Source organism: Stenella coeruleoalba (assembly GCF_951394435.1).
Source record: "Stenella coeruleoalba genome assembly, chromosome: 9".
NCBI lineage: Eukaryota > Metazoa > Chordata > Mammalia > Artiodactyla > Delphinidae > Stenella > Stenella coeruleoalba.
This window is the reverse complement of record NC_137155.1, coordinates 99,926,951-99,940,249: the sequence shown is the minus strand read 5'-3', so window position 1 is coordinate 99,940,249 and position 13,299 is coordinate 99,926,951. Positions and strand designations below refer to the sequence as shown.

Genomic DNA, 13,299 nt, shown 5'->3' with positions numbered 1-13,299 from the left:
TTTTGTTTTGTTTTTTTTTTTTGCGGTACGCGGGCCTCACTGTTGTGGTCTCTCCCGTCGCGGAGCACAGGCTCCGGACGCGCAGGCTCAGCGGCCATGGCTCACGGGCCCAGCCGCTCCGCGGCATGTGGGATCCTCCCGGACCGGGGCACGAACCGGTGTCCCCTGCATCGGCAGGCGGACTCTCAATCACTAGCGCCACCAGGGAAGCCCCTTTCTCTTAGTTTGAAGTGGTATCCTGATTATGTTTTCATTTCTTTGCTTTTCTTTCTAGTATCGATATCTAATTATCCACACATAGATTACACGGTTTGATTTTTACCTGTTTTTAACTTTATAGAAATGGAAAAATACAGTATATATTCTATTGTGTTTGGCTGCTTTTGTCCACCATTATATCTTTAAGATTTACCTATACTGTTGTATGTATACTTAAAGTTGATTAATTTTCATTGCTATATAGAATTATATCATTAAACGTATCATATTTATTCATTCCATCTCTGATGAATATTTGGGTTGTATTCAGTTTTGGCTAACACAAACAATGCTGTTTATAAACATTCTTGTTCATGTGTTCTGGTGCACAAAAGCATGCTTTCTGTAGTGTATATACAGGATGGAATTGCTGGATCATGGGATATTCATGTCTTTTATTACTTGATATTGCCAAACTGTTTTCCAAAGTGAGTTTGTAACAATTAACACTCCCACCCAGTGTCTGAGACTTCCTGTGCTTGTCCTATCAGACTTTAAAAATGTTTTGCCATGTATGTAGAAATATCTCATTGAGGTTTTAATTCATATTGCCCTGATTACTCAAGAAATTGAGTATTATTACTTTTATAATTTAAAATAATAAAGAAATATTAGATCAAGACCAGGACACATAATATCACAGAGAGATTCTTACATATTTCTACCCATGTATCTGAAAGGAGGTCTTGTTGTTACTGTCCAAATTTGTTTGAACTTTCAAATTAAAATGAAGCTGCATCTATATGTTCTCTGTATGTGCATTCTAAAGGTCCCGGCAAGGGGCTTAAACCATGGGGAGATGCACAAATGAAGGGGCCTGGCTTTGATGTAAAAATCTTTGACTGTGGGCTTCCCTGGTGGCGCGGTGGTTGAGAGTCCGCCTGCCGATGCAGGGGACACGGGTTCGTGCCCCAGTCCGGGAGGCCGGAGCCTGTGCTCTGCAACGGGAGAGGCCACAGCATTGAGAGGCCCGCGTACTGCAAAAAAAAAAATCTTTGACTGTTAAGAGAAAAAAGGAGCAGAGGTTCTTGTGTGGTCCCCAGACCAGCTGCAGCCGCATCACTTGGGAGCTTGGTAGTGGAGGAAGAGAATCCAAAATTTGCCCATGGGAATGGGGGCAGAGAGAGGTATTTGCCGCAGATGGGCAATCTTTGGGGTAGGAAAATAGATCTAGGGGGGAAAAAAAGCCTTCTCGTGTTGGTTGATTTACTTCTGAGAAACTTGAGTTTCCTTAGAGATTTAAAAACAAAAAGAGTAAGGTGCAAGTGTAGCAGCTTAAAATGAACAAATTAAGAATAGCATCTGAAAATGGGTGGGTGAACAGCTGAAGGGTTGCCCTAATTTAAGGAAAAGTACAAAAATTGGTATCTAGAAAGCAGCAGAAGGCTTCTTTAGAGCCAGTCCCTCTCTGTACTCTCACTCATCTTTCCAAACCAGGGACACATCCTTCACCTTGTATTCATCTAGCCAAACGTGCACCAGTCTGAGATTATTGTACGCCAAGGCTTTTGCAATTCCAGTGTGGTTTGCAACGTGTTGCTTATCAATATGTCCTACTCGAGAGCAGGGGAGTATAAAGAGTTGGCCTCCACACATCCAGATCTAGACATAAGAAAAATAGAAAACATATTAATGATTAATGAGTGTTTGCTAGTAATAGGCAACTGCTGAACTAAAACAAAAATAACAGTAGCTAACATTTATTAAGTTTCTTATTTCATTTGATCCTCACAACAACCCTATCGTGTAGGTACTGTGATCATCCCTATTTTACAGATGAAGAAACTAACACATACATTGGTTAAGAAGCTTGCCCAGTGATATAGTGGCAGAGCACAAGGTTCAAACTCAGGAAATCTGGCCCTAGAGTCAGTGCGCCGAATACCAAGTGATCCTGCCTCGCTTATACGTGACCAGTTCTGATACTGATTATGTATGAAGACTGACAAGATATTTTATCTTAGGATATTCTCAAACAATATTCTGAGAGTAACATTTTCTGAGGTGATTAAGTATTGCTGGATATAAGCAAGTAATAAGAGAAATAGCAATCATGGCTGAATTCAGTTATTCATCTTTTTTGTACTTAAAACACTTTAAAACGCTTATTTTTAATAACTTTTTATTACACAAAAGCAAAATATGACCATTGAAAAACTAAGAAATGTAGAAAAGCACACAGAAAAAGGTAAAAATAACTTTTTGTTTTAACACTTTGTCAGTCAATATTAATCCAAGTATGTATGTGTACACACACAGATACACAACATTAAGATAACCTGCTTTTCTTCATTTGATATTATGTGAAGTTACTTTAAAAGTCTTGTATTGTTGGACATTTTGGTAGTCTTTGATTTTTATTATTATAGATCAAGACCATTATTATTGATCAAGACCAATACCACAAAAAATGTGCTTGTAACATAAATCTTATGTATAGTACACTTGCATGACTCTTCTCTTTACTTTAATTCAGTGATTCTTGCATGGTCTCCAGACCAGCAGCATCAGCATCACTAAGGAACTTAGAAATGCAGATCCTTGGGCCCACCCAGACCTACAGAACTAGGAAGTCTGGGTCTGGGGGCACAGTAATCTGTATTTTAACCAGCTCTTTAGGTGATTCTGATGCACACTAAAGTTTGAGAACCACTGTTCTAATTGATCAAGGTAATATATCCCAGTTTTATAGATATTTTCTTAGGTGGATTCACCTAATCATTTAGGGAACAGTAGTAGGAGAATAAGACTCACTGAAAACAATACTCAGAAGTATTATGGTGAAATATATCACTCAGATAGTCAGAAAGGATTATGTTAAAGAAAATGGAAAAGCAGAACTTCTGACATAACATGAGACCTACTGACTGGTGCAGCCAACCTCTAGAGTTCTTTAGAAATACCCAGAAACATCCCCACAGAATGTCTAGAAAAATATCCATTGAATTCCTTCTCTAAAATGGATGGCTCAGCAGAAAAACCCTGAGACCAAAAGTCCAAAGAATTAGGTTCTTTTATCATCTCTGCCACATGCTTATGATCAGACGTATCCTCTCTGACTCTCATTTTCAGCTGGAATTGAGAACTAAATAGTTGCTCATTTAAGCTACCACTTGGGGGTGCTTTGTTATGCAGCAAAAGCTGATACTAGCCACCTATAATGTCTTATTCTCTTTTTTTAAAGTGAGAACTTAAAGAAATTTGGAAAATCATTAATATCTGTTTAATAATTAGAATGGATACAGAAGTATCTATTATTATTGGTACATTCTTACATGTTTGAAATGTTTCTGTATTAAAAAAAGAAATCTGGCTATGAGTATAGAATAGAAAACAAAAGTCAAGTAACCAAAGTGATAAAGGAGGAATATAAGTAAAAAATGTATTTAAAACCTTTCTCAAAAATCAAATTGAGGGAAGCTATTGCAATGTAGCCCAGTGTTCATAGGACCCACAAAGTTGTTCTTTTCTTCTTGATTCATTCTCAAAGGGAAACATGATCCATCTGGACGTGCCTTTTGCTCTGTTCTTTAGGTGATGGTCAGCTTTCTTTCTCAGATATACTGCTGGAAGTAGTCTGTCCAGCTCCCAGTTTCCATTATTATTATTATTATTGGAGGAGGAAGAGGATGACAAGAAGGCAGAGTATCCCATTAAGAGTTAGTATAGTGTAGTGGTGCACAGCACAAACTCTAGGGCCACTCAGTGTGGTTCACATCCCCTATGAGCTGTGTGATCTGGGGCAAGTTACTGAAGTTACTCAACCTATTTGTGTCTCAGTTTCCTCACCTGTAAAATGAGAATAATAACAGTACCTGCATCATGGGATTGTTATGAGCATTAGAAAATCTGATACTTGTAGAGTGCTTAGAGTTCGTGTTTTGTAAATGAGAGTGTATCTCTGTTGCAGTGAAGTGTGGTAGACTGCAAGTGTGGTCACAAATGCTTTTCATTCTTACATGCATACTTAATTGCAATGTAACTGTACTTCATTCCATCAAGAAGTGAGGTTTATTTCTCCATCTCTTGAATCCGGTCTTGGCCTCATGATTTGCATTGGTCAACAGGACATGAACAAACGTGATGCGAACAAATGCCTGAAAAGTGTTTGTAGCGCTTTGGGACTTGCCTTCCCTTGCTGCTCTTGGGAACCTTGTGACCACTTCACTGTGAATGAGCCTCACCAGCCTGCCTGACAATGAGAGACAAATGACCTGGTCATGGCCACTGTTCCACCTATTATTGGGCCAACGTCCACATATGTAAATGAGGCCATCCCCTATGAGCCAGCACCAGCTGAGCCTCCCGATGAGCAGAGATGTGTAAGCAATACCAGTAGAAACCAGCCATCCTGGCTATGACCAAAATAACCACTTCAGCAATACAATGAATTTTGAGGACTTACGATTGATTGTTGTTTTAAGCCACTGTATTTTGGGACAGTTTGTTATACAGCAAAAGCTAACTGATACATGAGGGAACATATTTCTCTTAACCAGTTTTACTCATTAAGTAAATAGGACCTCCATCCACTGAGTCGCTCATTCCAGAAACTTGGTGTGATAGATGGAAATACTGTTCAGCAATATTATCTCACTAAGGGGTGGAGTATATTTCTCTGACACACTGACTTTGGGCTTGTCCATCTGACATGCTTTGACCCATGGAATGTGAGCAGACACGATGCCTGTGGAGGCTTTAAATACGCTGTGTGGTTTGGCTTGACTTTTGCATTCTTGCTTATCAACATGAGAAGAATATGCCCAGAGTTGCTACTAGAATGATGAGCAGAGCTGACCAAACTCAGAGCCCAGAGCCCAGCCCTGCCAGTGTAAATTCCGAGGCAGAGCCATGCTGGCCAACACAGAGACACAGGAAAGAAAAAAGCAGATGCTTCTTGCTCTAAGCCAACCAGTTTTGAGCTCGTTTGTAGCAAGCATCATCGTGGCATTAGCTGACTGATCATTGGGTTGTCCATGACACCCCTTTCTCTCGATAACCACGTAGCTGGTCAGTCTCTGGGTTCTGTCCATTCTACTTGTATATATGCCTGGAATCTGTCCAGTTCTTTCTGTTGCCGTTGCGACTGCTCTGGTTCCATCCATTGTCACCCTTTGTCCAGGTTATTGTAAGAACCTCCTGGTCTGCCTGCTATTCCTCCACTATGTCAGCCTCCACAGCCACTGTCACTGCCCTGCTTAAAACATACCAGTGGCATTTCATTGCACGTAAGACACATCTAAATCCTTACAGGGTCCTGCTGAGTCCTGCCCCTGCCTCCCTCTCCAGCTTCATCTTGCTGTTCTCTCCTCACTCATTCTGGTCCAGCCTCACTGGCCTTCTCCACTGACACATATGGGTTGGAAGGCTGTCCGCTTTCCAAGTCAGTGGGCAGAAACTGGGGCATTACTGAGTCTCTTCTTACTCTTTGTCTGTAATCTGCATTTGTGAGGGGAAGCAGGGGTGCATCATGCAACAAAGCCAGGGTACGAGTTTCTCAGTCAGTCTTGCTGGCCTCACAGTTATGGGGGTGCCTCCCAGATTCAGGCTGACTATTCATTTTAATTTCTAGGGGGATCTCATCTTTTCCAGTCTCAATAGATATCTTAGTAGAAAGTTAGGAGAGGCTGCTGCCCAGATACCATTTTAAATTAGAACTCTGGGAGAGCTGTAGCATAAAAGGAGAGGAACGAACATTGGCTGGGAGCACTTTAGGTGGCAGAAGCTGTGTTAGATGCCTTATGCCCGTCGCTGCGGTGAATGCACACGGTACCACTGCAAGGTGTCTGTTATTCTGATCGTTTACACGTGGGGCCTTTCAGACTCTTGAGTGGTTCAACTACTCAGCAAATATTTCTCAACCACTTTTTACATAGTCAAAGTACCAGGTGCTGAGAACGCATGTTGAACAAGTCAGATCTTTCCCTGCCCTCATGGAGCTTACAGCTGGTGGGAACACACAACTGGCAGGGCCCAGCACAGAATAAAAATGGGGTCTCAGGTTCAAAAATTATTAAAAGTTTCAAGATGGCAACAGCAGAGCCTTAAGCCAAGTGTGGGGTTCTTCTAAACATGGTACCATGTGCCACCACCCGGGCTGCCTGTCTACACAGCCTGCCCTGCACACACAGACAGGAGACAACTGTGATACAGCACAATAAGTGCTGTCATGGGGGAAGCATGCATAGGAGGGGAACGGATCCCAGACTTGGGTGTGTGTGTCTATGTGCGGGGGGCAGGTAAGGAAGATAAGGTCAAGAAAGTCTTCCCGAAGAAATTACATCAAAGCTGTAGCTGTGGATTACGGCGGTGGGGAAAGAGGAAAGTGAACAGAGGCAGGTGACGATTTAGAGGTAGAACTGCCCAGATAAGGTGAGGTCAACGTGGGGCAGGAGAGGGAGTGTGGAGTCCAGGGAGGCTCTCCATGGGGGACGTGTGTGCAGATAACTGGTGGGGTGGGGGAGAGGTAGCATGTCATCCACTCATAGAGGGAACGTGGGGGGAGGAATTTGGGTCTAGCATACCTGTGGGACACCCCTGCGGCCACCCGAGCTTATGACTCAGGAGAAGGAACTGGGAAGGAGCGAGAATTGGCGTCATCAGCATCCGTTCATCATGGGAATGTGATGTGGATGAGGTTATGGAGAAGGTGGAGAGAACAGAGAAAGAGGGGCTTGGGGAAACCCCTTAGGGGTGGAAATTCTGTGCAGATGGGCCAAGAAAAGTAACCCAGTGAGGCAGTGGGGAGCCACGGTCCGAGCAGGGGGCTGGGTGCTGAGCAACTTGCCGAATCCTCTACTGTGTCAACACAGGACAATTGCCTTCAGCCTTTCTCTACTGCAGGCGTGTGGTTTGCTCTCAAATCCCAGCATCCAAGGGATGCAGCAACTTTGGGCCGAATCCGAGCTGGCACCCGTGTCTAAGAGGCTCAGTCTGGAGGGTGAGGTAGGGCAGGGCCCCGGTTCCTGCAGGAGTGTATCTTGCCCCTTGGGGGACACCAGGATGGAACCCTGGGGCAGTGTGGCCAGACACAGCGCAGGTTGTCTGCTCTCTCAGGGAAACAGAAATGCTAATCTGGAGCCTGGTTATGAGGCCTATTCCGAGGTTGGGAGTGAAGCTGCAGCTCCGTGGGCACCCAGCGAGTCATCATTTTCCACGAGCAATGGTAACACTGAGCTCAGGTCAACTAAAACAAATTCAGGGCATTGGAGGCTTCCGATATATGGCCAGCCTTAGAGAGAAGTGACTTAGAAACAGGGTAAACCCGAGCTGGGGGGCGGGGGGGGCTTAAGATCTGAAGTTCAGTAGATCATACAAGGCAGGAAGCCATAGGTTTGCAGCACACTACTTATGATTGCTGTGAGTTTGGACAAGTCACACCTCTCTGTGCCTCGGTTTCCCCGTTATAAACAGGAGATGATGCTGGTACCTACCTCACAGGTTTATTATGAGGATTAAATGAGCTAACATCTGTAATATTTCAGAGCAGTGCATGTCACACATAATAAGAACTTGAAAATGAAATACATTTTTATCCTTTACATCTCAACTTAAATGCCATTTCTGCCGAGGCAGACACACACCTCCCCTAAGACAAGGCTAGGTTCACCTTTTATATGATCTCACAGTATTCTGTATTTCCCCTTCATTGCATTTATCAGAAATAAAACTAAATAACTACTCATCTCACTCTACCTCAGATATTGACAGAATGGAAGCTTTATGTCATTCGAAACCACTTCTGCCTTGAGTGCTACTGTATTTTAGCACCCATCACGGTGCTTGGCATGTGACAGGTTCTCAATAAATACTGCTGAAGGAGTGAATGAATGAATGAATGAGGACTGTGTCTTCTGAATGCCCAGCATGTGGCACAGCCTGATGCAGGAGGTACTCCTTAAACGATGGCTGTGTTGAAAACTGAACTTAACTAGAACACTCAAGAGAGCCCTAAACTGAAACGAGATTTGGGTCTGACCACCACACAGGTGTTAGTCACAGCCATGGGAGTTGATGTAGGTATATTATGAAAAGTATTAACGAGGGGACAGCACAGACGCTGGCCAAAGAGAATAGAGGAGCTGCCACAGGTCCTGGTGGCCCTGCCCTGCCGGGTGCTACCACTTTTGTTTCTGGGCCATGGGAAGGCTGAGATGCGGAGAAGGGAGGCGTGATGGGCGGCAGGTGGGAGGTATTCGGCTGGCTCAGAGTAGAGGTTCTTTCCCATCAGATAAGGAAAGAGTGCACTAAGTTAACAACAAGCATGGCTTCACAGGTGCAGAGCGGCTACATGTCAGCCCTGAGCCCTGAAGAGCACGTGGGGTAAGAAGAGAGGGTTGACAAGGGAAGCAGTCTTGGGAGCACCCATGTTTAAGAGACACACAGGAGAAATTCCTGTAAAGGAGATTGAGAACAGCTGAGCGATACAAGGGGCTTTTCTTGGATTTTGCCCTAAAACCCAAGAAAACTTCTGGAAAAGACTGGTGTACCATGTCAAATGCTACAGTAACCTCAAGCACACGGAAGACCAAAAGCCATCCATTAGGGACACGAATATGAAACTGATGACAGTGCCGTAAATGATGTCAGAGGAAGGATGCTGAGGGCCTCCAGGATCTGATTTACTGGAACGAAGAGTGAGAAATGAAGTAGATGCAGGTGTAGCTGATCTTCCCTTAGGAAAAACCAGGTTACTTGGGTAGAGAGGGCTGCTGGTGTCAAGAGAGTACCTAGCTATTTATTAATTTACATGTTTGTTTATGAAAAGAGAGAGCCAAGCATACTTAAAACGTATGAAGGGGCCATTTGGAATCAAGTAACTGAAAATATTGAAGCAAAGATAATGAGTGCACTTGAGTAATAAGTTTGCTGTTATTTGCTGTCTGGAGGGAAGGTAAAGCCAAGATAAGGAATACACTCACTTTTTTTTTTCTTTTTTTTTTTTACTGTATGATATCACTTGTAATGTGGAATCTAAACAATAATACAAATGAATGTATATGCAAAACAGAAACAGATTCACAGACAGAAAACAAACTTATGGTTACCAAAGGAGAGAAGGAGTGGGGGAGGGACAGATTAGGAGTGTGCGACTAACATATGCGAACTATTATACTATATATAAAATAGATAAGCAACAAGGATTTACTGTATAGCACAAGGAGTTCTATCAAATACCTTGTAGTAACCTATAACGGAATATAATCTGGAAAAGAAAAACTGAATCACTATGCTCTACCCCCCAAACTAATAAAATAGTGTCAATCAACTATACTTCAATTAAAAAAAAATTTTTTTTAATGGTGGAATTTTGAATTCTCAAGATTTTGTTTCTTTGATTAGAAGTCAGTATTTTTCTGAAATATTTATTGTTCATTAGTATTTCCTTTAAAAGTCTTAAAATTCATTTATGTATATAATGCAACACCATTCAAAACCTTAGGGATTGATTTTGAAAATTGCTGCAAGTGATTGAGAAGAACAAATTACACTTAGAAAATTCTGAAAATGAAGAGGAACAAGGGACTCACTCTACCAATTCATAGACTGTATCGTAAAGCTACAGAAAATATCAATGCACGTGATTGGCTCAATAACTGGCAAATGGATCCGTTGAACACAGAAAGACCTAAGTATATATGATAATTTAATTTGTTAAATGTGTCATGCCCGTTTCTTTCTCTTCATAATTGTCACTTAACAACTTGAAAAAAATGCAGAACTTTAACTCCTATCATGCACCAAAGTCTAAATGTAGTAGAGAATTAAATATAAACAATGATGTCATAAAACTATTAGAAAAAAATTATATGAAAAATGATTGGATTTGAGAATTATAAATGTTAAAAAGCAAACTTAAAGCAAATATTTTACTTGTTTAAAAGCTTTTAGTATTTAGCCTTTTACCATTATATAATATCTATTTTCTGTTTATTGCTTTTAATCTTAAATGCCAATTTTATGTTAATAGTGTCACTTCAGCATTTCTGGTTTTGTTTATTCACCTAGTATTTTCTTTTTTTTAATTTTATTTAATTTATTTTTTTATACAGCAGGTTCCTATTAGTCATCCATTTCATACACATCAGTGTATACATGTCAATCCCAATCCCCCAATTCATCCCACCCCCACCCCCACCCCCCGCAGCTTTCCCCCCTTGGTGTCCATACGTTTGTTCTCTCAACTTCTGCCCTGCAAACCAGTTCATCTGTACCATTTTTCTAGGTTCCACATATATGCGTTAATATACGATAGTTGTTTTTCTTTTTCTGACTTATTTCACTCTCTATGACAGTCTCTAGATCCATCCACGTCTCAACAAATGACCCAATTTCGTTCCTTTTTATGGCTGAGTAATATTCCATTGTATATATGTACCACATCTTCTTTATCCACTCGTCTGTTGATGGGCATTTAGGTTGCTTCCATGACCTGGCTATTGTAAATAGTGCTGCAAAGAACATTGGGGTGCATGTGTCTTTTTGAATTGTGGTTTTCTCTAGGTATATGCCCAGTAGTGAGATTGCTGGATCATATGGTAATTTTTGTTTTTTAAGGAACCTCCATACTGTTTTCCAGAGTGACTGTATCAATTTACATTCCCACCAACAGTGCATGAAGGTTCCCTTTTCTCCACACCCTCTCCAGCATTTGCTGTTTGTAGATTTTCTGATGATGCCCATTCTAACTGGTGTGAGGTGATACCTCATTGTAGTTTTGATTTGCATTTCTCTAATAATTAGTGATGTTGAGCAGCTTTTCATGTGCCTCTTGGCCATCTGTATGTCTTCTTTGGAGAAATGTCTATTTAGGTCTTCTGCATATTTTTGGATTGGGTTGTTTGTTTCTTTAATATTGACCTGCATGAGCTGTTTATATATTCTGGAGATTAATCCTTTGTCCATTGATTTATTTGCAAATATTCCCATTGTGAGGGTTGTCTTTTGGTCTTGTTTGTAGTTTCCTTTGCTGTGCAAAAGCGTTGAAGTTTCATTAGGTCCTGTTTGTTTCTTTTTGTTTTTATTTCCATTACTCTAGGAGGTGGATCAAAAAAGATCTTGCTGTGATTTATGTCAAAGAGTGTTCTTCCTATGTTTTCCTCTAAGGGTTTTATAGTGTCTGGTCTTACATTTAGGTCTCGAATCCATTTTGAGTTTATTTTTGTGTATGGTGTTAGGGAGTGTTCTAATTTCATTCTTTTACATGTAGCTGTCTAGTTTTCCCAGCACCACTTATTGAAGAGGCTGTCTTTTCTCCATTGTATATCCTTGCCTCCTTTGTCATAGATTAGTTGACCATAGGTGCGTGGGTTTATCTCTGGGCTTTCTATCTTGTTCCATTGATCTATGTTTCTGTTTTTGTGCCAGTACCATATTGTCTTCATTACTGTAGCCTTGTAGTATAGTCTGAAGTTAGGGAGTCTGATTCCTACAGCTCCGTTTTTCGTTCTCAAGATTGCTTTGGCTATTTGAGGTCTTTTGTGTCTCCATACAAATTTTAAGATTTTTTGTTCTAGTTCCGTAAAAAATGCCATTGGTAATTTGATAGGGATTGCATTGAATCTGTAGATTGCTTTGGGTAGTAGAGTCATTTTCACAATATTGATTCTTCCAATCCAAGAACATGGTATATCTCTCCATCTATTTGTATCATCTTTAATTTCTTTCATCAGTGTCTTATAGTTTTCTGCATACAGGTCTTTGGTCTCCCTAGATAGGTTTATTCCTAGGTATTTATTTTTGTTGCAATGGTGAATGGGAGTGTTTCCTTAATTTCTCTTTCAGATTTTTCATCATTAGTGTATAGGAATGCAAGAGATTTCTGTGCATTAATTTTGTATCCTGCAACTTTAGCAAATTCATTGATTAGCTCTTGTAGTTTTCTGGTGGCATTTTTAGGATTCTCTATGTATAGTATCATGTCATCTGCAAACAGTGACAGTTTTACTTCTTCTTTTCCAACTTGTATTCCTTTTATTTCTTTTTCTTCTCTGATTGCCATTGCTGGGACTTCCAAAACTATGTTGAATAACAGTGGTAAGCGTGGACATCCTTGTCTTGCTCCTGATCTTAGAGGGAATGCTTTCAGTTTTTCACCATTGAGAATGATGTTTGCTGTGGGTTTGTCATATATGGCCTTTATTATGTTGAGGTAGGTTCCCTCCATGCCCACTTTCTGGAGAGTTTTTATCATAAATGGGTGTTGAATTTTGTCAAAAGCTTTTTCTACATCTATTGAGATGATCATATGGTTTTTATTCTTCAGTTTGTTAATATGGTGTATCACATTGATTGATTTGTGTATATTGAAGAATCCTTGCATCCCTGGAATAAATCCCACTTGATCATGGTGTATGATCCTTTTAATGTATTGTTGGATTGTGTTTGCTAGTATTTTGTTGAGGATTTCTTTTTTTTTGCGGTATGTGGGCCTCTCACTGTTGTGGCCTCTCCTGTTGTGGGCACAGGCTCTGGACACGCAGGCTCAGCGGCCATGGCTCACAGGCCCAGCTGCTCCGTGGCATGTGGGATCTTCCCAGACTGGGGCACGAACCCATGTCCCCTGCATCAGCAGGTGGACTCTCAACGACTGCGCCACCAGGGAAGCCCTTGTTGAGGATTTTTGAATCTATGTTCATCAGTGATATTGGTCTGTAATTTTCTTTTTTTGTAGTATCTTTGTCTGGTTTTGGTATCAGGGTGATGGTGGCCTCCATAGAATGAGTTTGGGAGTGTTCCTTCCTCTGCAATTTTTTGGAAGAGTTTGAGAAGGATGGGTGTTAGCTCTTCTGTAAATGTTTGATGGAATTCACCTGTGAAGCCATCCAGTCCTGGACTTTTGTTTGTTGGAAGATTTTTAATCACGGTTTCAATTTCATTACTTGTGATTGGTCTGTTCATATTTTCTGTTTCTTCCTGGTTCAGTCTTGGAAGGTTATACCTTTCTAAGAATTTGTCCATTTCTTCCAGGTTGTCCATTTTATTGGCATAGAGTTCCTTGTAGTAGTCTCTTAGGATGCTTTGTATTTCTGCGGTGTCTGT

At 41.1% G+C, this 13,299-nt stretch overlaps 1 protein-coding gene across 5 annotated transcripts in view; it reads right to left on the bottom strand.

The window, feature by feature from the left end:
* Positions 1-13,299, bottom strand: part of GALNTL5 (polypeptide N-acetylgalactosaminyltransferase like 5) — a 122,736-nt gene that overhangs the window by 2,387 nt on the left and 107,050 nt on the right. For all 5 annotated transcript variants that reach the window (XM_079932042.1, XM_079932040.1, XM_079932041.1 and 2 more), the window contains one exon: positions 1,711-1,860. In XM_079932042.1, coding sequence (XP_079788168.1) covers positions 1,711-1,860 — 150 coding nt within the window. The remainder of the gene's footprint in view (positions 1-1,710; positions 1,861-13,299) is intronic.